The 27,617-nt window shown below is 40.7% G+C and overlaps 1 protein-coding gene across 6 annotated transcripts in view; it reads left to right on the forward strand.

The window, feature by feature from the left end:
• ZNF521 (zinc finger protein 521) overlaps window positions 1-27,617 on the forward strand; it is a 236,405-nt gene that overhangs the window by 2,241 nt on the left and 206,547 nt on the right. For 2 of the 6 annotated variants that reach the window (XM_072329989.1, XM_072329992.1), the window contains exons 3-5: window positions 14,549-14,611; window positions 15,640-15,699; window positions 21,686-21,865. In XM_072329989.1, coding sequence (XP_072186090.1) covers window positions 14,549-14,611; window positions 15,640-15,699; window positions 21,686-21,865 — 303 coding nt within the window. Of the gene's footprint in view, window positions 1-115; window positions 255-14,548; window positions 14,612-15,639; window positions 15,700-21,685; window positions 21,866-27,617 lie in introns of those variants that run through there. The other 4 variants (XM_072329990.1, XM_072329994.1, XM_072329993.1 and 1 more) reach the window with 3 other exon arrangements.

A 27,617-nucleotide genomic window follows, 5' to 3' on the forward strand; every position in this document is an offset into this window, starting at 1 on the left:
CGTCCCGGCCCGGAGCCCCCCCGCTCCGCCTCCCCGCCCCGCGCGGCCTGGCCTCGCCGCCGCCCCTCCGCCCGCCCGCGACTCCCCCTGAGGAGCGGCCGCCCCCCGAGGAGCCGCTGGCCCGGGTGCCCGAGCGGGGAAGGCGGCGGCGGGAGGGTGGCTGTCACCTCCCATCACCATCTCTCTCTCTCCTTGGATGCGCGCCTTCCTCCGGGTCGCGGCAGTGGAGTTGAATAAAGCCTGAGTTGCGTCAGGTCAGCAACGCGATAAGTTGGCCGCTTTGCGGGTGGGGGAGGCCTGAGGCTGCCGGGGGGTAACTTCTGGAGGCTGGGGCTGAGTGTGTGCGCGTCGGGGGGCGCGGACCCTCCGTTATCCCCGAGGGGCGGTGTGGGGCCCAGTGCCGCCGCCGGGGAGAGGGACCGGGCAGCGCTGAGCTTCGCTCGCTTGGAACAACTCTTTCCAGGAGTTGCCCGCCTCAAGTCTTCCTGTTGACTTCGGTGAGCTTTAGGGCAGGCTTTCCCTTTTAAAACCTCGGACGTGCTGCTTTACCTGCTGTTGAGGGAAGTTTGTGTAGTTCAGGGGTGCTTTTGTTTGGCATCTCGCGGGGAACAAACTAGCTGCTGTGCCCTCACCTCATAACAGCGATCCCAAGGGGAAAGTTCTGCAGCCAGAGTGCGCGTTTACATCCCGAGCTTCCCGGGGAGGATTTATTTACGTGCAACAAAGAGTTTGGAGCCGGCGGAAGGGCGGCCGGTTGGCCTTATCTGCAAAAGGGTGCTTTAACCGAATGTAGCTTCAGACCTCCAGGTATTTCAGAGCAAATAGTAGATGTGCGGAATTGATGGGCAGATGGAGAAAATTGTTCTCCTGACAGACATGCTTCACTCGTGCTTATTTGCTAGGTGTGCTCCAGAAAAGAAGGTCTGTGAGATGCCTTCCTGTGAGCATCCCGCTTAAATAAAGCCAAAGATACAGCTTCCATTTTATGTGTAGGTATGGACTTTGCCTTCCCTATGCACCAGTAGCTTAAGAGTCCCTGACATGAGAAAACAGCAACATCGCACGGTTCAGCTGGAGTAGCTTGCGTTGCTGACAATGAACTCCTGACTGAAGGAAACCTCCTGATGTTCAGGACAGCGATGCTGCAGATTTCTCCACAGTATCTTATTTACTGTTTTTCAACTAAAAGGAGGCAGTAAATCAATCATCATCTGTAATTATTGCTGCTGTAATTACCTTTGGGGAGTGGGTTATCGTTCCTGGTGGCCTTTGTTCAGATATCTTTTTCATTTTCTCTGTGTTATTTTTCTTGAATCGTGTCCATTTGTGAGTAGATTACCAGCACTCTGAGAGCAGCCCGATGGTAAGATTTCTGCAGGGCTGATAACGTGCTTCATCTGAGGAGTTTAAAGATGCTTCTGTAGACACGGCATTTAAATTCATTGATAAGAGCCTGCCCATCAGTTATTACATCTTCATCTGTAGTGAACAAACAAAAGCTGTAAGTAACGTTGCAAGGAGAATTACTACTCAGGATTTCTTTCAGTCCCCCATTTCGGTAGTATTACTGATGCAGTCAGGACAAAATATAGTTCTATAGTTCAAAAATAAACAGTATTTTAAATTGCTTCTCCGAAAAAAAAAACCTCTTCTTTGACTGTATGTAAATTAGTTATTTAAACTCACGAGTGCTGCTTCACATCTAAATAAAAGATGGAGTTACACATTACATTTCCAATTTGTCATGTACTTAGCAACCCGTTCTGGGGGGAGGATAGGAGAGATATTTTTGATACGTCTGTCACTTTTGATAACTTAATTTGAAACTTATATCTTAGGGGAATAGAGATACGAGGCAGGTAAATACATTAAAACAAAATGACAATTGACTTTTTATACCGAATGCGTTAAACTAATGTTCATCTGAAATGGTGGGTGTTAAGAACTTGCTAATGACTAAATTTCTTCCTTTTTTTATTTTTATTTTATTTTATTTTTTTTGGAAAATATTCTTCCGAATAACCCAGCTTTCTGTTTATGTTTCTGATCCCTTCCTATTTCTTTTTTCTTTTTATTTACCCCCCTCAACTCTCCTTTTTTTTTCCTTCTTTCTTTCTCCCTTCTGGTTTGTTACCAACTCTGCCCTGCCTGCCCCCCAACACCTACTGATGAGCACCTCTCGTGATAAAAAGGCATGGCAAACCCTCTCCAATTTAAAAGGAATACAAATATTTACCCGAGGAGAAATAAGATAGTAAGCGCTTTCTCTAAAATGCATCTTCTACAGACACACTACAGGGTTGTGGCAGAAATGATTGGGAAAAAAAGAGATAAATAATTTAACTTTCTGAGAAATGGTGATTTAAATATCTTATATGATTCTAGAAAGGAAGAATGGAAGTTCAACTGCCAGGTTCTTTTAGGAAGAAGAAAGATCAGTTGCATAAAACTCAGAAGTCCTAACCTATATCTTATTTTACTGATTCATTTATCCCATTTCCTTGCCTACTTTTTATTATTTTTTTATTTTTTTAATGTGTTAGTTATCACTGACCCGATCAAAATCAGCTAATACATACATTTGGTGGGGGAGGGAGGGTAGCAGGAAGCAAAGCAGGTGGGAAAAGATAAGTCAGAGATACGATGCCCCTCTGAAAGCCTCCAAAAGAGCCCCTGAGCAGGGTGCTGAAGAAGGGTGATTGGAATGTCTTCTTAACACTGTTATCTCCTAAGGACAGCAGCATCTCCTAAAGAAACCCATGCTGGAGACCCCTGAGCTAAGAAAGCAAAGGAGGAGTGAAGAGCAGCTCGCTTTTATCTTGTTTAACTTGGCTACCTGAATGGTAAACCTTTTCTCTGACTTGGCATGCTTTATATATATCGAACTTAGGTTGCTGACTGCCCTGCTCGCCCCCTTTGACTTTACGGGGTTTTAATTTCAGGAGGGTTTGGGGTTTTTCTTTTGCCCTCACTGAAAGCTTTTGGTGTGAAACTTTCTGCTTAGAAATAAATTAAAAGTTACAAAAACAGTTACCTTGAAAAAGGAAAAAGAGGTATTCTTTACGCAAACCTGAATGAAAGTGGAGTCCTACTAAATTCTGAATTCAGGTTTCTCTAAGCTAAAGTCAGGCAATAGCCACTATGCTGAAGTCACCCATGAAAACTGCTGAAATTGTAGGTGTTAGATAAGCCTTCACAAGGAAACTACAACTTCCCCACAGATTAAATAGAAGCACCTATCTTTGAAAGGGTTCTATTTTATTCCCCCTTTGAAAAAAAAACAAACAACACAAATAAAGTTATTACTTCAAAGTCTTTTATTTTCCCGGTAATTTTGTATCCCACGTGTAACTGCAGAAGTGAAATTAGTGAGTGTTAGTTCCTAGAAAGATGAGAAGGAAAAGAATGATCTGCTGTGTTTTACCAATCGATGCATTGCTTAAAGTTGTGTCTTGAAATATTTTGGCAAGCCCCGGGTGTCTCTGTGAGTTGTTCCTTCTCTTGAGGCAAACCTTGGTCCTCTTTCCATCCTGGCTGAATTTACAGCTGTGCCTCAATTGACGCAGAGTGTTGGTTGGAGGGCTGAGTAAATGTGGCTGTGTTTTAACGTGACTTGTTTTCTCATCGTAAATTCAAAGCTAAAGGATGTTTTCCACGCGGAGGTGCAAGTGGTGTGCTGTAGTGCTAAGGGTGGTGGAGTGGCGGTGGATCAAAACAGAAATCTTAATAGTGATGACAGCTTAGAGAGAATTTGACATTTGGATCCCCTTCAGACTGTAGCCTTTACATTTCTGTGTCTCTGTCAACTATTTGAATATTTACCCTCAGCCCCAACCAGCTTCTAAATTACATGGACTAGACTCTAAAGTCATTAGATTGTCTGCTGATTAGAGTATAATCAATCCAGCATAAACAAAACCAGCAATTAGTATTGGCATGATTTCTCTGAACTTGACTTACTGTTCCAGTATTGCCGGTCCAAAGAACTTCTGAACAGGCTGATTTCAGGGACTCTGTTATTTTGTCATCATCGTTTCATAGGGAGGGAACAAAAAAAATTCATAAGATTCCATTTGGCCTGAAAAGCAGAAACATCTGTTTGATGCATGAATGGGTCACTGGCTTGTATTTGGCCATCCAAAAAAGGGCAAAAATTAAGATATTGAACATAAAAGAGTACTTGAAAAAGCAAATTACAAAGAGGATTTAAGATCAGAATCGCTGTATAATGCGGGCTATTTATAGTGTTCTCCTTTGACTCGATGACGTGTGCCCTGTTCTCCTTCATGTATTAATAAAAAAAACAATAAAACAACAAAACCATCACTAACCTGTAGTAATTTTCACTGAATCTAGCCACGCGTAGTGCTGTTGACTGTCTCAATTAGCTTTAGAATTACAGCAGCATTACCCCATCATTTCTGGGGCCTGCACAGCTTTTACTGACCATCACCATCTACCTTGGAACAGGTACCATTAGGCTGACCATCTGAACAGCTACTGGTTGTACGGTTCGCTTCCACAGAAGTGAAAAACTTGTGACAAATACGACACTAAGAGACAGAAAAACTGCGTGTTTGGTTCAATTTGATGTTGCTTTCTCCAGTTGCTGCTAACTTGGTTAAGACGGGAAGCTGTTGGGATGGAGGCACTTTTCTGATGTGTGTGGGGTAACGCAATGTATGAGCCATGAGCTGAGATGTCTGGAAGGGCTTTCTTTTGCTCTGTCATTCTTTCAGTCTACTTTACAGCGGGTTTAATAGCTCTTATTTCTTCCTCCTGAAACAGAGGATTCAGTATGTAGAGGCTCATGCATTTTGAAAGGGAAAAATAAAAAGCCTTTTAAATACTTGCAAATGAGGAAGAGATCTAGAAGAACTGTCAATGTTTTATGTAGACCACGTGGATTTGTGGCTTTATCTTTGTAAAACGTTTCAAATAAGGTATTTTTGTTTTTAAATTGATGAAAATATAGTACCAGTGCTGATACCTCAAGACAGACCTCTCAGCATCTTTTCCCAGATGTGTTTTAAGGTTTCCATTGATTCCTGTAGAGCTACTTGAAGTCAGAATCAGTCCTGGTAGGGAAAACGCTCTATTTCCCTTAAATCAGAGATGTGACATGTATGTGCGCATATGTAAATATTATCTTTCTCAGAAGGGACAACAAACAAATTTGTGAGGATTTTTGGCCTCCTTTATTTGATGCTGTGAAAGAGTAGATGTCTGTTTTCAAATATATTTTGCAGCTCCATTAGTAGAAAAGCGTTCAGCTTTCCCAGTTCTCTATTGGAAAAGTCAGATAGCACATGTGAAGATTTTAAAGGTTTTTAAATCACAATGCAATTCTTGGCAAAGGGTTCTGGAAAAAAAAAGAAGTACATAAAGAGGTGGTGAGGTTTGTTTTTGTTTTAACTTTTAGACAACTTGGGTTCTATTTCACCTCAAGTATCAGCAATTATGCTAGTTTAGCAATTATTAGAGATGAAAGAAATTCTGTTAGATACAACTCCCCTAAACTTCAGTAGCTCCGGTTTTAGCTAGGATAATGATCAAGGAATACTTAGCCGTATGCCTAGGGACTCCACTATAGCAAAAAAGATAGGGCTGATCTTGGGGGTATCTTTATTACAACATGTTATAATTAGCATTTTAATTCAACCCTACTGCTTTCCAAGAAATTGGTTTTATGCTCTTCTGTCCTATATGTACTTCTGCAAGTCTGCACAAAATCCCCCTCTTCCAGTGTGAAGATTTAAAACCAGGACCATTGTCTTCCCAGACTGACATTACCCATTAACATTGTTGACGCTTTCTTGTTGTTTGTTTGCTTTATTACCTTCAAAGTCTTGTTAGCTCTAAACATTTTCTTTTCCTCCATAGCTCATAATTATTGAAAAAGGGATGCAGGAGATTTTTTTCCTTCCTTTTATTTTTTTATTCTTATGATTTAGTCTGGGTTGTTCATGTTCTTTTGTGCACGCACGTGAACCTTTTGGCTTTTCCTCTAACTGGAGTGATGCTGCACAAGTTATTCTTTATCATACAGTTGAGTCTGTGTAATGTGTACTCCAAAGGGCTGTAGGATTGTTGCTCACTGATCCAGCACTATCGGTGCCCAGTGGAATTTCAGATTTTTTGGGGGATGTATTTTCCTTGGCGTTATTTTCTTCCTCTTTTTTTCTTATCACGGGAGCAAGGCAGAGAGGTGCATTTAAATACAGGCACAGTTAAGTGTAATTGTTCTTTCTAAGGTTACAGTTTTTATTCCTCTGAGTATTTTTTCTTAAGTCATTCGATAAGCCTGTTGATACAGCCACCCCCCTGCCCCTGCTGCCTTCTCTTCTGATTTGACAAGTGCTTATTATGATTCTTTACAAGTGAAGGGTCTGTAACTAGCACACACTTCTTACAAATTTGAAAATGCCACTCACTAGTTAAACAGCCCCCGGGCTGAAGCAGAGTACCATTTGGCCTTAAGACAAGTGGCCGGGATTCTGATAGAGGGAGAAGCAGTGCTCCTTTCCTTCTCAACCCCATTTTTTGAGGGGCAATAACCCGCAATAGGATTTTTGTTTTTCCTGCACTACAGGAAATCCAAATTTTCACTCTTAAGTTCTCATGCAGACTTTCAGTGTTCTGCATGAGTGTGGGAAAGGTAGAGAACTTTTCAATCTAAGTGATTCAGTTAACTTCACCATAACTGGCTTTTGTAAACAGTCCCTGAAAGGTGTGACCTTACTAATGTTAGCTTATGTTTTGCTAGGAAAATATGTATCAGGTGATGAAATCCCTGCTAGTTGAAGTTTGGGTTTTGTTTTTTGTTGTTTGCTCCTTTTGGTAGCCTATCGAGTTCAGCTTCCTCTACTGACTCCTTAACTTCTTGAAAGGAACTTGAAAAACAAAACCACGCTACCTGCTGTGTTGCTGGACCATATGATGTGATGTAGTGAGTCAGTGTCCTTGGGAAGACCGGGCTGTGCTTTGATCAACAAAACTTTCTCTGGCACTGAGTTGTGATGACTGTCTGGAAAAGAAAACAGCCAAGTGAATTCTTAAACTTGACAGTGGCAGTAGGAGGGGGGTGGGGGGATGGGGAAGTTAATTATTTTCCACCTCCAAAGAATACAATTGCAAGGAAGGAACTTTCTGATTCACGGGTTCCAGGACAACAGGATGTCAAGATCCATGCCTGATGTAACATTTTTGCTCTGAAGGTGGGAGAAGGAAACAGATTGCCATTGGTCTGTGAGCGTGACTGCTGAAAAGGGGTTGGATTTAATGATTTCTAAAGGATGGAGAGTAGGAAAAGATTCACTTTGCCCTTTTTCTAGTGGATCGGTTGACTCACCAGATACAAATGAAAATCAACTAAGAAAGCTCCGAAGGACAGACCCAAAGGAAGGGCTTGGGTGCTGCAGTATTTAGTTTTCAGATGACTGGTTGCCTACTGGCATTAGCACCTTGCATCAGGTACTTGGATTCCTTGTACAATTCTTAGGCTGGTTAGGGGCTTGCAGATGTTGTTGAGTAGGATTATTCAGTCAGCATGAAGTACTTGGAAGGAATAGTGTATCTTACCTCCTCTCATTCTAGTTGTAGGTACTTTAGCATGTTTGGCTACCTTGTAGTCAGCAGTCACTGTTCTGGCCCTGCTACTGGGGGCAGGGAACAGGATGTTCTTTTTCTCCCAGAACAGAATGAACTGGGGGGCTGTGCTAACGCTCTTCCTCTCCCCTTGATTGAGGAGTTTTCACTCTGCTAGAGTGTGAGAGATAGGAGTTCTGTTCTGTGCTTTGGCTGGGAATGTTTGAATCTGGTATCTCACTGGCAGTGTATCAGTCATCCCGCAGCAAAGTGTGGCCCTTCTTGCCGGTGACATTTCCCTCTTCAAAAGTGTAGTTAAATGCTTGTTGGAGAAGAGGAGTGAGAAGGAGTGCTCATACACAAGATTCAAGCATCTGATGGCTTGAGTACCTACGTAGAAAGAAGATACCCAGGTCCAGGTCTGCCAACTACTTACTGTAGTATTTTTTCTAATGAGTTATTTCACAGAAACTAGATCTGGAATCCAGGTGTCCTGCTTCTCAGGTGAGTGCCCTGACTACAAGGATGGAGTATCATGCTAATTCTCCTTCCTTCTAGTTCAGTGAATATTGTAGATGAGGTATGGCAGCTTCAGTAGCAATGAATGAGTGCACAGCAAGTCTGAGGGTAAGTGTTCTTTTCTAGGAAGTTCATGACAAGAGTATAAATCCTTCTGATAAAGAAGAAAGTTGAGCATGTGCCACCCACATCCTGGCTGAGTGATCTAACCAGTGGGTGTGGGCAAGAGGGGGAAAGGAAGAGATACTGAAACTCACACGTTTTCTGCTAACATCTTGTAGCGACCAAGCAAGGATATGTAAGCTCTCAAGAAAAACCTGTAGGAATGCATCCAAATTCAAGGAAAGTAGGACTAAATATTTTACAAACCAGCTGTGGTGGGGCTTTGGTTTAATTTCAGCACTGAGCTGCATAGCACCAAGAAAGCCCAGATGATAAAAACCATTGGTACTGCCTGACCTGAGTGGTGACTGAGCAGAACTTGTGGCAATTTAGATGCAGGGTCCCCTCACTAGCTTTTGGGCTTCTAAGCTCCTTTGTGGATATACAGACCAAAGTGGTGATCTAGATGCTAAAAACTCATCTATAACAGAGCTGAAATTTTGAGGGATTATAAACAAGTTGACAAAATCATGGTTCAAAACAGATTTATATCTCTGGTAAATCAGGGATAATCTAATTTGAAAGGGGTGTATTTTTACTCAAATAAATATGTCTTTTTCTTTGACGTTATTAGAATGGTGTCACATGGCTCCAGCTTCTCAGACTAAGTGCCTCATTTTCAGATGTCGTGGCCAACTTCAGTAACCTTGATTGTCGGTCCTCATATTCCTTCCTTTGATCTTCTGTCTTCAGACTTGTGTAGTGTTACACTGAAGTTCTGTGATCCATGCACCAGTTTGATTCAGATTATTCTGTCTTGTGGAGTTTAGGCTTTTGCAGACAGTTTAATGAATTTCCTGTTTTCTAAGCACAGTTGGAAATGCAGGTCTGTAGAAATAGTGAAAATTCTTAGTTATGTCTCTGAGACAGGAGAGTAAGAAAGCTTAAGTGGTACACAACTTCAGTGTACAGAGAGAAAATGCTCTTACAGCACTCCTATTAAGCATTGGGTTTGGTAACTGAAGTTTTTCTTAGTGCCTTTCCTCAAAAGGTCTGGTTGTCCACAGTCACATTGCCAAAAACAAAGACCGAATGCTCAGTTTGCAATAGGCACGACAGCTGAACATCCTTAGCCTAGAATTAAGATTTGACTTGCAGAGACTCCCTCTTTCTTTGCCAAGACTCATCATGGTCCCGGATTTGACTTGGAGGCCTGTAATCATCTGTTACACTACACAGTGCAGAGTCTTAGGGCTATCTGGAATTTACTGATGGTTTTAAAAAGCTTTAGGATTCTTTGGAGAAAAGTATCTTGGAAAACTGTGACATACTATTTAAAGTTTACCTTAAGTAACAAAAATATGAATATGTGTAGGTGTAGCCTAAGTTTGCTACAAGATATCTAGGGAAGCAAAATTAGCAGTCTGTGCAGGATTAATCTGTCCCATCTCAGTTGTCTAGGAAATGATATCCCCTATCCCCAGCTTTTGGTAGGATTCTCCTTCTGCTTCAGGAAGGAGTGCCTTCTGCCTAATCTGCCCACAGTGTCATGTAAAACTGGGTGTCCTCAGCTGTCACATTTGGACACTGTCATCCTGGAGATCAAGGGTGCAAAGACTACCCAAAGGATTTCTTAAGAATAGTTTCTTTCCAGTTAAGTGAACTTATCATTTTTATGCTTATATGCTGCTTAGGAAAATATTTTAGCAAAACAATGATATTTTCCAACCTTTGCTGTCCAATTGGGAACTCCTAATTCAGTCTTTCTACAAGAATGACATAGGGGGGAAGAAGAAGAAAGCAGGAAAGGAGAGGAAAAAAAAATAAAGCTGAATGTTGAGATAGGCTAAAAAGAATGTGCAAGAGGAATCGGTAGTTCTGAACTTTTTTGAATACTGGTTTTCTTTACAGAACATTATGAAGTGGGCTGAGGTGACTGTAAACTTCCAGGGTTCATCCTTTGAATTGCTGCTTACCGGTGGTGTGAGGATGAGTTGAAAGGCTGAGCCTTCATGTGTCAGTGCCCAGGGAGGGCAGAAAGCAGAGCAAGGTGTAGCCTGAGCAGGTGATACGTTGGCATCTGATCTGGCATTAATGCTACTCTGTAGCTGCCTTAATTTCAGTTTGTATCTTGATCAAAGCCTTAAGGAGTTAGATTTCTACAGCATGTTACTGCCAAGTATGAAACATCTTCAAAAGCTATTGAATTTAATAGAGCCAGAGGATGCTCAGCACCTCCTGTAACTGACTCTTAAATTTGCCTTCTGCCTATGTGATTAATCTATTTAATCATCCTTAATATCTACCTGGACATGGTATGAATGTCCTCTTGGTTTTTTATGTGACTTCATGGGAGAAAGAGAAGAAAAGAGAGAGACTTCCAGAAATTACAGTAATTTGTAGGTGGTGAAATAACGGCATGCAGGCTTTATTTCTGTTCTGTCTGGGTAACTCAGTAAATTGTGTATTGATTATGCTAATTCAGCTGGTGTCTCTATTACTTGTCTGAAGAAATTATTCAAACATGTAGATAGAAGATGCACTTGGCAAAGTTTCTGTCCTAGAAAAAAGCTTTTATGCAGGATGGCTTTAAATTGAGTTACCGATCGTATGCTAATGGCAATGTATGGATCAGGTATTGAATCATAGGAAATGCTAAGTGCAAGTTAAAAATATATATTCCAAACTTCTTATCTCTGACAGTCTTGGTTACTGTATTAGGTTTATTTTCACATCTCTCAAGGAATGTGTTTTAGGAAGGATAAAATCAATAGAGGTCTATTTTCATGGTTTATTTTGGAATGTGTGGCTTCTCCTGCTTTGTTTAACAAGGAGGTTCAGACATTCAGGGAAGGTTTGGGTTTTTTTTTGTCTTTTTTTGTATTTTTTTTTTTCCCAATTTATTAACCCACCTAGACTAGAAGAAAATAGACTTTTTTTTTTTTTTTTTTTTTTTTTTCAATTATCTTTTGCTTTTATTTCATTATGATTTGTAATAGCTCCGAAGCTATAAATCTTAGCCAGGGTTCTCCAAAAGGCTTCCCTTGCAGTGAAAATGCCCTTTTTCACATTTCTAATTTTATCCATTTCTTTGCCATACAAGCTTTTTCCCAGGCATCAACCAGAAATGACTTGTGCCCTTCCTTAGGGTGCTAACGCTACAGATTAACTCTTCAGTGAGGGGTTAGGCAGTAGAATATGAATGAGGTTCTGCAAACCAGGAAATCTGGGTATATTTGGTACTAACTTCTTAAAATAATCCTTGATAAGCCAACTGTTTGTTCTGAAAAGAAACTGTAAGAAGAAGAGGTGAAATCTTCCCTGATCAGCAGGTGTTGCTGTGGAGCAGTCAGGAGTTATTTGTAGGACCGCTATATGAATATCCCAAGGTTTTCCTCCCAGAACTGTCTTCGATAATACCACTCATATATATATATATATATGTATGTATTTACTTTAGAAGTTGGAGTTGGTCTCATTGTTGATGTTCCTTAGCACAAGCATGAGAGATGAGCTGAAGCACAGTTTGCCTTGGGCACTGGCTGTACCAGGCTGAAGCGTCCTAACCTTTCACATTGATGCAGCTTTGGTTTAGAGATGCATATTTGCAGGAAACTTTTAGAAACTGGTATCTGTCCAAGCCGCATGCTTTTATAATAGGAGGTGGAGTTGACGTGCTGGAATTATATTTTCCGCTGTTGTGACAAACAAAAAAGAAGAAATCAGGACCAACTCACTCTCAAGAAATGTGATGTCACAGTTGTGTTCATCTGGTCTAGAAATTTTAGTATTTGGGTTTCTTGGTTGTTTTGTTTTTCCAAAGTTGCATTGGGAAAATATATGGTAGGGATTTGACATTTTGTCTTAAGGAAGAGATAGGTCAATCAAAAAGGATTTCAGCAGCCAACAAAATAAGTGACCTGTGGTCACAAACACATAATTGTACAGGCAAGAGACGTTGCTGCTTTCATGACAGCATTATTTCAAGCGGATCTGGAAGAGCTACTGAGTAGTAGCATCGCTTATGCAGGGTCTGGATTCATAAGCTATTGTTCTGGTTTCCTGAGGCCTCTCCTCTTAGTGGTATTCTATCACGTTGTTATCTAGAGTTTATCTTTTCTTATGCCAGGATGTGCTAAATGCTGTGCTGAAGATGGCACCCCTATGCACAATTACAGTCCTAGAATATCACTAATTTTGACGTTTGAATTAATAACAGTGCGTACATGCTACTGTTTTATTTTCGTATAATGCTTGTGGGTTTTTTTGTTGTTGTTGTTTGGGTTTGGTTTTTTTAGTTACATTTCGTGCTAGTGTTAGAGAAACATTTTCAGCTACCAGCATTTATAGTGTATCTCTATATTAGTTTTGCTTAAAGTTGCCTTTCTCTCCTGAAAGAAAATTGTTTACTTTAGGCACTGTAATGTCCCTTAAACATGAGGATCACAGGTAGGTGAGTTTAGCAGCGGTCAATGGCTGAAATCGTACTGAACTTTTCAGAATCGAGTTGTGGAGAGGTTTAAAGTGATGATCAGGGGAACTTCTCTGCTGCTGCCAGCTGGAGCTTTCCTGCTGCAGCATACCAAGCACATTGGAAGAATAGCCTAGGTTAAAGCAAAGGCAATTAAGGTGCAGTTTTGTAGATGAGTGGTGCTAATGCCAAGGTTTCCCTTATTCTGTGGTTTTTGTGGAGTGGCTTTTAAAATTCGTTTTACAGTATTTTCCCCCTAAAATGGGGTTTAATTTTCCTGACAGTTGAATATTAGCAAGTCTTTGTGTCATGACCTGCTGTGACCTGTGTGGTTCTTTTGGGACTCAGATTTCTTTAGAAGGTTGAACAACAACTTAGAAAGATGCTAACCGCTACATTGCATGTTCTTATACTTGTTACCGTTTTGTTTTACTGTTGTAAGGACATAGCAGACAACCTCTGTTGAATGCAAACCTCAGCCTCACTCTGAATTTTCAGATCTCATAATAGTGGGGAAGTTTAATAGAATCATAGAATCACAGAATGGCCTGGGTTGAAAAGGACCCCAAAGATCATCTAGTTTCACGATCTTTAACCAGTTGGTTTCACAAGGCATACACTGGCATGGATTTGCACGATAGAAGCGGACATGGGAACAATTTGTTAGGCAGCAGCCACGTTTGTTTTATTTCCATTTTAAGACCTAACTGTATCGGTGCAGCTGTGAGCCAAGCATGTGTCAGCATGCGCCCTTCCTGCAGCCAATGAGGGTCTAGTGCTGCTGGGAGAACTCAGTACATAAAACTCAAAAGGACCAACTCTTGTATTTTGGTTTGCAAACATGTTTAAATGGAGATCCACTTTAAATAAGCTGAGCTTGTTTACTTCTAGGCAAACAGTGCTTGAGTTTGAAGTTTCCCACTTGAGTTGGTTCTTGAGAGTGTTTGGGCAACACCTCAACTCATTCTGGAGACTTGAAAATAGCAGAGTTCCTAAATGACCTTTTTGGGCTGTGTTCACAGTTGAGACCTGTGGTGCCAGAGGATTTCACTAGTAGATAACAGCTGCACCTAGCACTTGTGCTGCAGCTCATCAGTAGGTACTGATAGCCACAATGGGTTTCCTCTTGGGGCATGGAGTGCTAGAATCTGTAGTTCTTGAGAACATTTTTGGGGTATAAATCCAACCTAGTGGTGGGCAAGATGAGGGGCAGGTGGGGCTACTGCTTCACAGGTTTTGCTTTGGGTCTTGAGAGCATCACAAATGGTTGTGGGTATTTTTTTTTGTTTTGTTTTGTTTTTTGATTGTTGGTTTTTGTGTGTGTGTGTGTGTGTTTTCTTTTTTTCTTAATTGTACACTAGTTGTATTCATTATTTTTCTTCCTTGTATAAATAAACCTTACTGATCCGTGCTGCCTTAGTGACAAATCTCTGTTTAGCTTAGCTTTTATTTGACCACGTGTCCCTTGAAGCTCTCCTTTCCCTGAGCTGCTCCCCTTACTCCCTTTGTCTGACCGGTTTCCTTTGCCTTTTGGGGCTGCTGGCCTGGCTGCTTTTGCATGACAAAGGGAAACGCGGAGCATTGTTGCGGCCCGAGTTGTGTTGGTTTTGTGGCTGCAAAACGCAAGCTTAGGTGAAACAGTCAGCTCTTCAGTTCTTATTTTGTGAAATATTTTACATACTCTGGGGCTCCGGGAAACTTTATCAGCTCTCTGTTGATGTGAGAAAAGTGTGCATACTAGTCACAGCTCCGGGGCAGAGAGAGAGCTTGTTTAGGGTCCTTCGTGATATTGAACTTGACTCTTTCTTATGTATTTTGGGTTTCTGGTATCCTAAGAGTGTCCTCATGAAAACTGGTGTTTTTTTCTAGAAACCCAGATTCTAGAAACAACCAATTGTATGAAGCCTTGGGGTTGGCGGAGGAGGAAAAGAGGTACTTGTGGAGTGTGTATGCATATTTCTTCTTTTGAAAATGTGCCTAGATTTAAATGTCTTGCACTCTGTTATCCCAGGGACCAGGAAAAGGCCCCCAAAGCTTTGGATTTTAACTCAGTTGCATGATTATTTGTCGAGGCCTGAATTCTTGAAAGTGGAAATGCTGTAGGAGTGCAATCTTTCCCCTTTCAGCTTTTTCCCCTGTGGAGGGAGAAAGAATTCTTTTCTCTCTGCTGCTCCCTAACTCAAAGACCTCAGTCTATTGGAGAATAAAAGGGAAACGGTTCTGCCTTCCCTTGCTTTGACTTTGGAGAGTCAATCTTACTTAGGCATCATATCAGAGCATACCAGAACAGCTCTCTAATTTTTTTTCAAAATAGCAGCAGAATGGCTCTTGTTAGGTTCACTTTGGCCCAACAAGTTCTGAATAGTGAATCTGACAAGAATTGTATTGTTTTTAGTTCTACTGCTCTGGAAAGCTGTGAGCCAAGGGAAAGATGCTGGCATGGTGTATACAGTAAAACAGCATGGGGTTAGTTCTCCTTTGCAAGGCTGTCTGCACTGCTGAGATGCTTGCTACTGAATATAGGATTATTATTATTTTTTTTTTAAAAAAGCTTATGTATGAATTAGTGCACACCTCTCCTGTCTGCCAGGAGAAGGCTTTCTCTTATCCGTGCCGAATGAGTGAGGAGAATCTTAAAGCCCAGAATTATTCCCTCATTTACTTCCATAATCAAATACAGCAGAGTGCACTGAGGACATATCCTAGAGGAAATTTGATTCCTTTTTTAAGGCATGAAACTTATTTGGTCACTCTGCTCTCCGACATGTAGCTTCCCTACAGCAGCCTATTCTGTGTGCACTTTGCAGAGGACCTGTATCAGCTTTTCTTGGCTGTGTTGTACAAGCATTGCTGGCTTTCAGAACTGAAGCTGGTGTAAAGGTGCTTGAAACCCTTCAGCTACCTGCCTAACATGCTTTGTTTTGTTTTGTTTTTGTTTTGTTTACCTTTTTTTCTGACAGTAGAAGAAAATGAAACAGAGGACCTGCAGGCAGGTGTGGGACACACAGCCGCACAGACTGGTAATGCCAAATTCCTTCCTTAGTGTTTGATTACTGTTTGACAACAGTTTGAGTGAGGGATTTTTTGTATCGGGGTGATTTTGCAAAGCCTGTATTCCTCCTCCTTGGTTTCAGCCTAAAATGCATTTTAGAGGCTCACGATGGAAAATAGCATTTCTCTCCTCCTTGCTTTCAGTTCCTGAGAATTAGAAATTCTTCCTCTGGTAGCTCAAGACAGTGATGATGAGATGCTTCTGAAAGTCCAGCATACTTTTCTTTTTGTTGCTGCTAGAAATAACTCTCCTCTAGAAATAGTGGGGGCTAGAAATAAGCCCCCACATAAGTCCCCACCCTATGCCATTTCAGATGAACTCGAACATTCATTCCAAACTATTTTCATGTTTGTAGAACATGTGAATAGGGGTCATTTCTTTTCTTTATTTGTATAATTTCTTGCCAGTTAGATAAGACCAGGTACCAAATCCCTGGATCCTTTGTTTGAAGTCCTACTGAAGAATAGGGTGGACAAAGCTGTTGTGAAGTAACTGTTAATTCTCTATAACAAGGGCTCTTTAATTTTTCTAAATTTCATTTGATTTTGAGAATTCAAGAGGTATTTGATATCCAAGCAGTATTTGGTACTGGTTTACAGAAGAGCAGAAGTGCCTCTTCTAAGCGGTCTCATTTGAGTAAGGAATGTTCAAAGATCAAAGATGATCAGAGGTCTGGAGCACCTCCCCTATGAAGACAGGCTGAGGGAGCTGGGAGAGCTGGATAAAAGAAGGCAGGGTGACCTCATTGCAGCCTTTCAGTACCAAAAGGGAGCCTATAAACAGGAGGGGAGTCAACTCTTTGAAAGGGTAGATAACAGCAGGACAGGGGGAAGTGGTTTTAAGTTAAGGGAGGGAATATTTAAGTTGGATATCAGAAGGAAGTTCTTCACTGTGAGAGCAGTGAGGTGTTGGAAGAGGATGCCAAGAGAGGTAGTGGATGCCCCATCTGTCCCTGGAGGTGTTCAAGGCCAGGTTGGATGGGACCCTGGGCAGCCTGGTCTTGTATTAATACTAGATACAACTAGATAAATACTCCACATTTAAATGTGGAGGTTGGTGGCTCTGTCTGTGGTGGGGGGTTGGAGATTCATGATCCCTGAGGTTCCTTCCAACCTGGGCCATTCTGTGATTCTGTATGTTCCTAGAAGCCCGCCGATCTCAGAGTAGGTAACTTGCTTGAGGACAGTCGAGATTATTGCTCTTAGGAGGGTGAAGAATGCAGTTATTTTTGTGGTCAGCTGGGATACTTCATATTTCTGTTATGTTCACATCCTATGGGTTTTTGTTTTGTGCCTTTCCTGGGTTCTAGTAGCTCTGTGTAAAAACCACGTTCAAAAAAATGAGGACTCTCTGCTTCTTTTTGAAGTATATTGTCTCAAATTCTTCTGAATATACTTAAGTCTCCACTTAGCGATGTGTAAACTTGGGGGGATGGGGGATAAAAAGCACACTTAGACTCCTACAAACACACACCAATTTGAAGAAATAGGGAACTGTGAAACCAGAGGTAATATGACAAGGAATGGTTACTTTTCTGTCTTTTTGGTTTTGTTTTGTTTTGTATTTTCCTTAAAATATTTCTCAATGGTTACATTGTCTCACAGGTTATTTATTTCTTTATTTCCCATCCTGTCCGGTGTTGTTCTCTGTCTGTTTCTGGGCGAGATTTAACATTCTGTTTTTCTCCCTAGCAAGAATGTAATGCCGATGTTAAAAACAAAACCCCTTCTGATAGAATGAGCAGTACAGAAGGCCCACTTTGTATACGCACTGCCAGAAGTTTTTATAGTAATACTTTGTATCTACACTCTGGCTCTAACCATTAAATGTGCTTTTTATAGAGTACCAAGTTATAAATGTAGTGCAGCTACGGCATATTAATCTTACTGCAGAAATTTAATGAGGCAGTTGTTTTGCGATGGACACTATTGGGAGCAGAGAGCGACAGAGTTTTACTTTACCACTGAGCTGAAGAAATATTCCTTGCCTGGTAATAATTATAGCCACATGATCTTAGTTTTCCTTTCTTTTGCCAGCACTTTTCCATGCAGAAGTGGCTTGGAAGGAGGTCCGCTGCAAGGCAGGGAAATGGGTTGGAAAGTGGGCTGTTTTCTTGGTAGTTTGATGTTTAGCTATGGATCCTCATAGCACAGGCAGAAGTATGTAAGATAAGTTTCAAGAATACAGTTAGTCTTTGCCAGTCCACCAAGATGGCTTTTAGATATTCATTACTTTTACTTGACTTTTATATGGGTTATAAAAAGTAAATGTGGTGAAGCCTCATTTTAACATGGGCAGAATAGAATTTCTGCTGGTTGGCCTTAAACCGCTCCCATACTTGAAATTAATTGAAGTCCATGGCTTTATTGCCTCCAACACTTCTAAGCCAGTGCGATTTTTCATTTTCCCCAAAGTTGCAGTTTTATTAGACCAAGTTACAGCAATAACATCGGGACAGGGAGAACCACCTGCCAGGGAACACGGTAATGAGAAAATCATACTTCTTTTAATTTCCACGTATAAATAATGTTAACATAATCAGTAGCAGAGAATACAACAGTTCTTTTTCTTCTTCTTTTTTCCTTTATTCCTTAAGCGCCTTAATAGGATGAGTTTATTTCTGTTCCAAAAATACAATCCTTCTTTCCATACCAGATAATTTTGAATGGTATCTGCAGACAGAGCCTGTGTGTGTGTGTGTGTGTGTGTGTGTGTGTGTGTGTGTGTATTGTTGCTGATGCGTGTTAAAATTTTTCAGTAGGTCTCTGAAATGGGAAAGGGAAGCCTCTGGAAATGACGGTGGTGTTTGCAGATACTGGGAAAGGTAATCCTATTGTCAAGGCAGTCTTTGTTGAGGGACTTGTCTGCGGTAGTTTCAGATATCAGGAAGAAAGACATGTGAGAGACGATTGACACCCTCAAGTCCATATGTGAGCATGAGCTTTAAACAGGAGGTTACACAGAAAGTATGAGTGACTGCACACTTCATTTCTAACATGCGTTTTATTCTAGACTTTCAAAAGAGGAGCACAAGTAAGGCAGCTTATTCTCATGTTAAGCAATCGTTTAGGGTTAGAACAGTCCTTGATAGAAGCCGTTTGTTGTAGCAAAAAAGCAGTCTATTCACTAAGCGTCTCTCTTTAAATACCACCTTCTTTCTGAGGTGACAACTTTTCGTGGAAGAGAATCATGTTGGAAATTCATTCGTGGAGAGGGGCTGAGACTGCCAGAACTTGTTTCACAAAGCTGTCGCAGGCTAAACTTGAACCTACGTCCCAGAGGGTCCCACTTAAGTGTTGACCTAAAAACAAATGTGCCAGTTGGCTAGAGCATGTATTCTGAAGTCACAGCAGAAGGGAATAAGCTTGACTGACTTCTGTCCCTGTAGAGTTTATATCTGCAAATGCAGAAGGAGAAGCAAAACATTTATTAGACTTAAAATGATTCTAATTTTAATAACTGGTCTCTAAGTAGGAAGCTTTAAATGGAGTGATTCTTCAGGCTTTTGTGCACTAAGGGGTGCGTGTGCATACGTGTGTGTGTGTGCTGCTGAATTCCTGTAAAGTGCAAGCGCTTCTGAATAATAAGTCTGGAGAATTCCCTTCCCTCCCTTTTCTTTCCTTCAGCATTGTACTTAAAGCAGAGTCAGACACTACCCTTATTTTAAAACAAACAGGTCTGTAAACTTTATGTGCAGCATTTAAATACTCATGTTAAAATTCAAACCCAGTGCCCACATTTCCCTGAGTGCTGTCAGCTTTATGAGATGAAACTGGGAGCTTGAGCTGAACAACTAATAGCGTGCGATGTGCACATGCTGCCTTCCAACAAGTGCTTAATGATGTTGGGTCAGTTTGCAACAGTTAAGACAATTATTTCTTTTCCTGAGCTGCTAAGAGCCCAGTGATGTTCTAAGGAGTTTTATTAAAGTTGCAAAATATCTTGGAAAACTAAGCGGCAGTGTGAGTTATTTAGATTCATTTAGAGCATTTAAAAATAGCTACAACACCATCCAGCCCGTGTGCTTGAATAGCATCCCTTTTTGCTTTGTAAAAGTGCAGGCTGCTCCTTTACTTGCTGTCCAAGTTGAAGTTTTTGTACTTGTAAGAACCTTGTGAGTGTTACACGAAGATTGTGCTCTGGCTGCACAGCAAATATGTTTTTGCCTTCAGAACGTGTTTCTTATTTTTTTAAATTAATCTGGTTTTCCTCTGTAATATAACTCCTTTAAAAATAAATTCCGCCCTTTACCCCTGTCAAAGAAATTCCTCGGTTTTGATCACGAGCCACATAGCATGAGGAAGGCTTCCTGACATGGGCCTCTTCCAGTTTGTGCTGTGGGTCTGTCCGCATCTGAACAGCTGAATGCAGGTGTACAGCAGTGTGACCTGAAGGACACAGGCAGATGGGGAGAGCCCTGACCCTTGGGCAGACTGGAGATGGCAGTGTCCAAATCCCTGCAGGGTGCTGGCAGAAGACTTTAGGGTGGAATCCACCCCTCCTCTTCACCTCATCCATGTTCTAATTTGGATGTAGCAGGAGCATGTTTTGATTACTCTGTTCTCATGTAACTGTGTGTGATCCTAACCAATTGGACCACTCACTGAAGTGGGTCCACAGCCATCACTGTGCTATCGCTGTGGACACAGAGCCTGCTCCCAGCTAGTCTCTCACTTGGCTGAAAAGTGGAACATCTTAACACGCACTTGCACAACCCCCTGTCATTATGTGAGTTTATCCTTGTTTGTTGATATGACCCATCTCAGTCTCAGCTCTCAAAAAAAAAAAAAAAAAAAAAAAAAAGAAAAGGAAAAATGAGGTGGCCAAAAAGGAGAAGGGAAGAGTGGTGAAACACTTGCATTCCTTTTGTTGGAATGTGCACAACCATTTTTCTTCTGCCTTTCACTTGTTGTACTGTGGTTCCCAAGGAAAAACAAAGTTAAGCGCCAGCTTGCTTTATTAGGGAAGGCAGATGGTTTTATTTCTGTCTTTGAAGGAAGCTTTTAGTGAAGTGGGCGAAAAGTCAGGAGCAGTTAAAGCTACTCTGTTCCTTAGAGGAGGGGGAAAAGTCCTAGGTTTTGTTATCTCACTTTGCACTGGTCAGCAGCAGAACTGAGGCAGTGCAGAGAGTTGCGTGGTTTCTCTGTGGAGGGCATAGGGATGAGTGAGAACATTTCTTCCAGTTTAGGAGTTTCATCTGGGTTCAAAACTGCCACTCTGAGGCTGGGGCTGTCCCGTTCTCCTCTAAATACTTGTTAACATGTCAAACAGACAAAGCTCTCCTTGTGAACAATTTGGGTTTTACAGTAGTTTCCAGTTTTCCAAGATCCAGCAAATGCAGGAACTTTGTTGGGTTTGTCTTAAGTCATAAACAAGTTCAAAGCATAGATTAAGTTTTGATCCGGGGTCTCATCTTTCTGGGGCACTGTTTGTGTCAGGCAGCACAGTGATGGAGTGTTGGAATGGGTTGTGAAATAAAGATTAATTTAGTCTTTTTATAAATCAGGTGTGTTAGTCTCTTAATTCTGGTAGTTTCCTGTGAAATGCTGTAGGTACCAATGAAAAGAAGCTCCTGCACACTCATTGATTTGGTTTTTCTTCTAATTGAAAACTAATTGCATAGGTGGTTTATCCTTTCTTATAATGAACAAAGCAGCTTCTATAGCTCTGATAAAATTGACAAACTTAACATTGAAGCATGGAAGAACTGCTCAAGTGAGAACTGCTGTATTTGTGGGAACAGAAGAGAAATTTTCCTTTCATTGAGATTAGAAAAAACATTAATGAATAAAACTCTTTGCTTATTTAGCAATAAAATCTACAGCATTCTGCAGGCTTGTGCCAAATGCGTTTCTTCTCATCCTTATGATAAGAAACCTATGATATATTCCTTTTCTTTCTTTAAAAGGTTCTCTGCTTAGATGCCTGAGGTCACGGTCTTGATTTTCTTTCAGACCCTAACTGTAAACTAGAAGACAAGACAGAAGATGGAGAAGTGTTAGACTGTAAGAAAAGGCCGGATGAAGGGGAGGAGTTGGAAGAAGAAGCTGTGCACAGCTGTGACAGCTGCCTCCAGGTGTTTGAGTCACTGAGTGATATCACAGAACACAAGATTAATCAATGTCAACTGACAGGTAAACAATACTCAACACTTTGTGGCTTCTTGCATTGTTCTGATTCCTATTTTCTGCTTCTGATCTCCGTCCTCCTTTCTCAGCTTTTTTATTCCTGCATTTGAATGCTTAGAGGTGAGACCTTTATAAACATGTTCTGGGACAGTGTTATACTGTAAATAGGGCACTATAAATTTCCTTCATGCTGAAGAGTGTATGGATAATTACTGCATTGTCATTGTATTTAAAGTGTACTGTCTGTGTACCTGGTTCATATTGTCCTCTTCAACTTCCCCTGTTAGCTTATATGAATATTTTCCTCAGCTGCTTGTGAACATAAGAGGATGTTTGTAAATGGGTTTAAGTACGGTTGCATAACAGATGAATTTACACAGTGGTGTGTTGTAGATGTGAGCTGGATGTTGCTTTAGTTTACTATGATAAATACAAATATCTGTAAATGACTGTACAATAATCAGTAACTGGAAGTAGGGAGGAATTAAAGAAATTTATTGAGAGAAGATGAAATCCTAGACCTTGTCATTGAGCAAAACTGAGTGCTGATCAAATACTGCTGAGCTGAATAGATTTGAGTGAATGAACCTTTAGCTGACCTGAGTTCTCCTCTGAAATGACAGCCCCCTCACATAGACATCATATGAAATCTGCTGAAGCAGTTTTACTTTTTAGATTTAGTAGCTCTCTCAATGATACGTGCTGTAAGTCCAAGTAGATGAACAAAAAGATGTTCATAACACAAGGACACATTCTTTATTAGATAAAACTTTAGTTTTGGCTTCCACAGTGTAAAATGTATTTCATACATTTTCTGTTATGATAAAAGCTTTTCATTATTAGAACACTGTAAACAAGGAATGACATTCTTCCCGTTTGGGAATGCTTTAAGAGAGAGTGTGCATGCTCATGTTTGGAGAGCTTTTCAGGTTATTTTGGTTCCAGTAGATCCATAGGGCTAGGTCATGAGAGGATGACTTAAAGTTCAAGTAGCAGCACTTCTCTTCAGGGCGAAGTATAAAAAGAAGGTGATCAGAAGAGGAATAAGTGTGCAGGAGCTGAAGGGAAGTTGACAAAATAATGCAGATTTGCCAAACTGTTTTATCCCAACTTCAAATCACAGAATATGGAGATCTGCTGCAGCAAGAAGTGTGTACTTTGGTTAATATGGTTATTTACCTTTTCTTGCTTTTAAGATATGCTTTTAAGATATGCTGAACTTAATATGCTCAACTTAAGATACAGTCAGCTTAGTCATACTCTAATCGCTTCTATGAACCTCTAGAATGCATTTCTCTATATTGCTGATGGCTTCAGTCAGGATGAATGTTCTCCTTGGACTTTAAAATACTCTTGATATTTTTATATCCTCTTGTTTATACTTTTCTTCTTTCTTTTGCTCTGTTTTGAAAAATGGGTGGTTTCAACTTGTCTCTTCTTTTCTCAGGAGGCTTTCCCATTGCCCCCTGTCCACTGTATGTCCCATTTACTACCACAGATCCCACTTATTCATCCCTGTATTTTTCACTTTGATGTGATATAGCAGTTTCTCCTTTCAAATTAGTTACTGCTCCCCCTCTATATCAAAAACTGGTTTTCTTCTAATAGGGTTCTCTGCTTTAATTCTGCAGTCAGAATGCTCTGACAAGTCCTTGCAGAGATGGATTGGGAAACTGAAGAAAAAAAGGGGAAAAGGAGAACAGTGTGTAGGAAGAGATCTGGAGCACTGGTCCTGAAAACATCCATTCTTGCTCAGAACTGCAGTGCTAAATGAGAGTGGAAGCAAGAACTCTGGATTAGTCAATTTGGTCTGAACGTGTAAAGGCAGGAAAATATGTATCAAAGAGTGGGGGACTGAAGATTAATCTAGAAGAAAATTAAGTCTCTACAAATAACTCTGCCTCTCTTAAGTAAACTTGTAATAGTGAATGAGTAGAGATCAGACTGTTGGAAAGCTAATGAAATGAATTAAAGCCTGAACTGTGGATGCTTCTGGACTATCAAGTTGACAAAAAGCCAATTTTTCTTTGTTTCCAAAAATAAATACCCAAAATATACCTTTAAGTTGAGTGAAATGTCTGGATGGAATGGCCAAACCTGATGTTTCCCTCTTTCTCCAGGAAAAGAATATTAAACATGATAATGTTTAATGACATGAAATCAGTCCATGATCTGAAGTTTCATGCATGACCCAATAATAAGAATATGATGTTTATAAAAAATCTCATCCTTTTAGTTCGTTGTTTGGGTTTTTTTTAGTTAATCAGCGACAAACAGTTGCCAGACAAGCAGCTTACCTTTTCCTTCTGAAGCACAGTAAATATTTGACAAAATAAACTTGCTTTTAGAATTCTAGACAAGCTCTCTGGATTCTTGTTTTTCTCTTAGATTTCTATCAGTGCCTTTGGGTGCCATGCTCAGGTGAAAAGCTTTTGAAAAAAAGCCGCTACCATGAAGGGGATTGTACCTTCTTTTGTCATCACAGTCTTTCTGAAACAGCAGAATGTTACATTATTGCTCTGGTTCTCTCCCTTTGGAGGATACCCTATGAAACTAGCAGACACCCTAAGTTATTTTTCATTTGCTAATTTCTAAAGAAAGGCAAAAATTTTAATAAAATTGCCTGTGTTATATGTGGAAGAGGACAGGTTGCATCATCTGTCCTGATGTATGATCTTTCCAGTGTGGGCCTTGTCTCAGGGACTGAAGAGTCACCTAGAATATTTAGAATGTTTCCTATTTATTTAAAAATGCCCGGGCTGTCAGCCTCCTGAGTTTGGAGAGCTTCAGAACTTAAATGTGAACTTTGAGTTTTTAAATGGCTGAGCAAGAAGCAGCGGCTTGTCTAGATCTTGCTGAGCTTTGGAGGTACTCTCTGAGATGGTTAGGGAGCTGCACTGTATGCAAGAATTTGTGGACTGTGCTTATTGACCTAATTGTGGGGTTATTTTCCACAGACATACTAGGAAGAGCAATAATGAAATTGGTGGAACGTTCAAGAGGGCATAACAATGGCTTAACACACCTTTTAGTAAATCCCCTGGAGCATGAAATGTGAGAGAGTGTCAGAGTGTCTTGGCTGACTCTAATTCTCCCAGCCTGCTACCATGCTTGAGAATGGAGCTTTCCAGTGTAGATTCTCAAATTGATACTGGGACTTCTAGTTTTGTGTGTTCTTCTGAAGCATTAATGCTTCAGGAGGAGGAGTGATATTGCTCTGCTGAATCTTCATTCCACTCTCATCCAAAGACAGAAATGGGGAGAAGGGAGCTGGTTATCTGGATTATTGAACAGCAGTCCTAGTCTCTCAAAGCATCAGTCACCGTCACCTATTCAGGGCATGGTGGAAGATGAGAGAGACTTTACAACCCAGTGAGATTTAGCTCTCAGGATCTTTAATTGCTGTTCTCTTGCAGATTTTTTCAAGGGAGAAGAAAAAAAGTTCTCCCCGACTGGTGCCTTCCTGTAATCTGCTATTTGAGTTGAACTCATGTTCTTTTTCTAGAGGAGGGCTTAGCTGATCTTTTATTCTAATGTGTGTGCTATTGATGTTTTCAATTTGGGTCTGATCCAATATCTACTGAAGTCAATGAAAAGGTTCCCATTGACTGTAGTGGAGGATGGAACAAGCCCTTTGTGAGCTATTTAGTAATATTTTTTGCTATCTGAAATTCTTGTACTGAAGCTTTCTGAAAAGGTGATGATTTATTTATGTTAATTGCTGACAAATTCTGTGATGTTTGTGAAGTACAGATAATGGATAAAAGGGAGGAAAAAATTTAAAAAAAAATTTTCTTTGCAGTACTTATTGTAGTCACTGACAGATAAGATGCTGTGTTATATTAATTTAGTCATTACAAAAGATTGGCAATAAAAATATGGTTTTAATAGTGTTTATCTCTGAAGTTAATGCTTTTCTCACTCTATCCTTCCTGCAGTATTTCCATTTAACAACTCATGAATCACTTGCACATTGTCATCCTCTAAATTGTGTACATAAGTAAAGGACTCGGTATGATTATGAATCTTATGTTCTTCCAGTATAAGACAGTTTGGATCCCAGTGTAGGTCTGTGCATACGGGATCAAATCTGGTGCACTGCTGATAAACCTTCAGCTTCACTTCTGTCTCATCTCTTGGAGAGAAGCTGGACGAAAAAATAACCTTTTGCATTTCTGGTATATATGCTGTTTGCACAGTTTGTCAGACAGTTATGCACTGAATATGTTGTTCCAAGTCGACCAGACTAGAGATGTTCCCTTCTCTTTCTACAGCCAACTTTGGTTCTTTACCATACAGCAGAACCTCAACTAATTCTTCTCACCTCACTAACCTGCAAGGCCAATGGTTCCCTTCAAAGCATTTCTCTCTCTCTATGAATATGCCAGTCTAGTTGGCTGACTAGCTCAACAGTGATGGAGGTGTTGGTATGCAGCAGATAGCTATCCTGAATGACAGTAAACCTAGTGTACATTAGGTGATTTCCATGCTAGCTCTGCTGGCATCACAAACAGTAAAACTTGTCCGAAATCAGACTACTGAATCATATGCAGCCCTAGTTTCAATACTGAGGGTGTTCTGAAGGAAAAGATCACATAATCACAGAATTGTAGGGGTTGGAAGGGACCTCCTGAGATCATCAAGTCCAATTCCCCTGCCGAAGCATGTTCCCTACACCAGGTCACACAGGTAGGCGTCCAGGTGGGTCTTAAATATTTCCAGAGAAGGAGACTCCACAACCCCCCTGGGCAGCCTGTTCCAGTGCTCCGTCACCCTCACGGTAAAGAAGTTCTTGAGCACATTCGTGCGGAACTTCCTACGCTCCAGTTTCTGGAATAGATGTAAGCTATTTCTCCACCGGGGATGTTTATTTTATCGTTAGGTGATTAGATAGACCTAGTTTTATGCTTTGGGCTCTAGCTTAGTGCTAGAGGTTTGACAGGTTGAGTAAATATGTCAGGTAGAGTTGAGTCATTCATGTTATTGCCTACCTTGCTTCTGATGTTGAAAATGTTACTTTTTACTGCTGTGAATCCCATGCCAGTAAGGAGATGCAGTTCTGCTCTCCAGCTGTAGTCAGAGGGTCCCCTTATGTATCATCTGAAAATATTCCCAGCAGGTATATTGGGTACCTATTATTTTGGGTGCTGCTTTCCGTCAGCATTGGAGTATTGCCAGGCTGGTAACTTCTAGCTGAGACAGTATTTCTGTGTTTCTGATTATGATCCTAATTAACTTACATGGGCACAGTCCTCTCACATGGTCAATAAGCATATCATTACCTTCTTATATGTGTAAAAACAAGAGGTTGTGGTCCCTAACAACTTTACAGAAAGCATGCATGACAAGTATCATGGGCTTACCAAACAGGAGGTAATAGAGATTCCTCTATAATTGTTTCATTCTTTCCCTCTTTTCTCACCTTCTTAGTGCCCAAGAATCTTTCATCTTTCTGAATGAGTTAGTAGTGCTGGGGCCATCTCCTTCACTAGAAGACTTGAAAACTTTCTGAGGAATTTTGTCCCAATGGATGTATGTTGTACACAGTGAGACTACAAAATAAATCTTGTGAGCATTTGAAGTTGTCATGGCTTGGTATCCTAGCTAGAACTGTTCTTGCTGGTAGCAAGTACTGTCCGCTGGTTTTCATTTTTCACCATCTGTACGGTGAAAAGATACATGGCAAGGGTCCTCAATCATTTCTGCAGGGAAAAAAAATAAAATTTGAGCTTGATAAAAGTGCTTCTGAGGACAAGGA

The sequence above is a fragment of the Excalfactoria chinensis genome, chromosome 2, assembly GCF_039878825.1.
Source record: "Excalfactoria chinensis isolate bCotChi1 chromosome 2, bCotChi1.hap2, whole genome shotgun sequence".
NCBI classification, from domain to species: Eukaryota; Metazoa; Chordata; class Aves; order Galliformes; family Phasianidae; genus Excalfactoria; species Excalfactoria chinensis.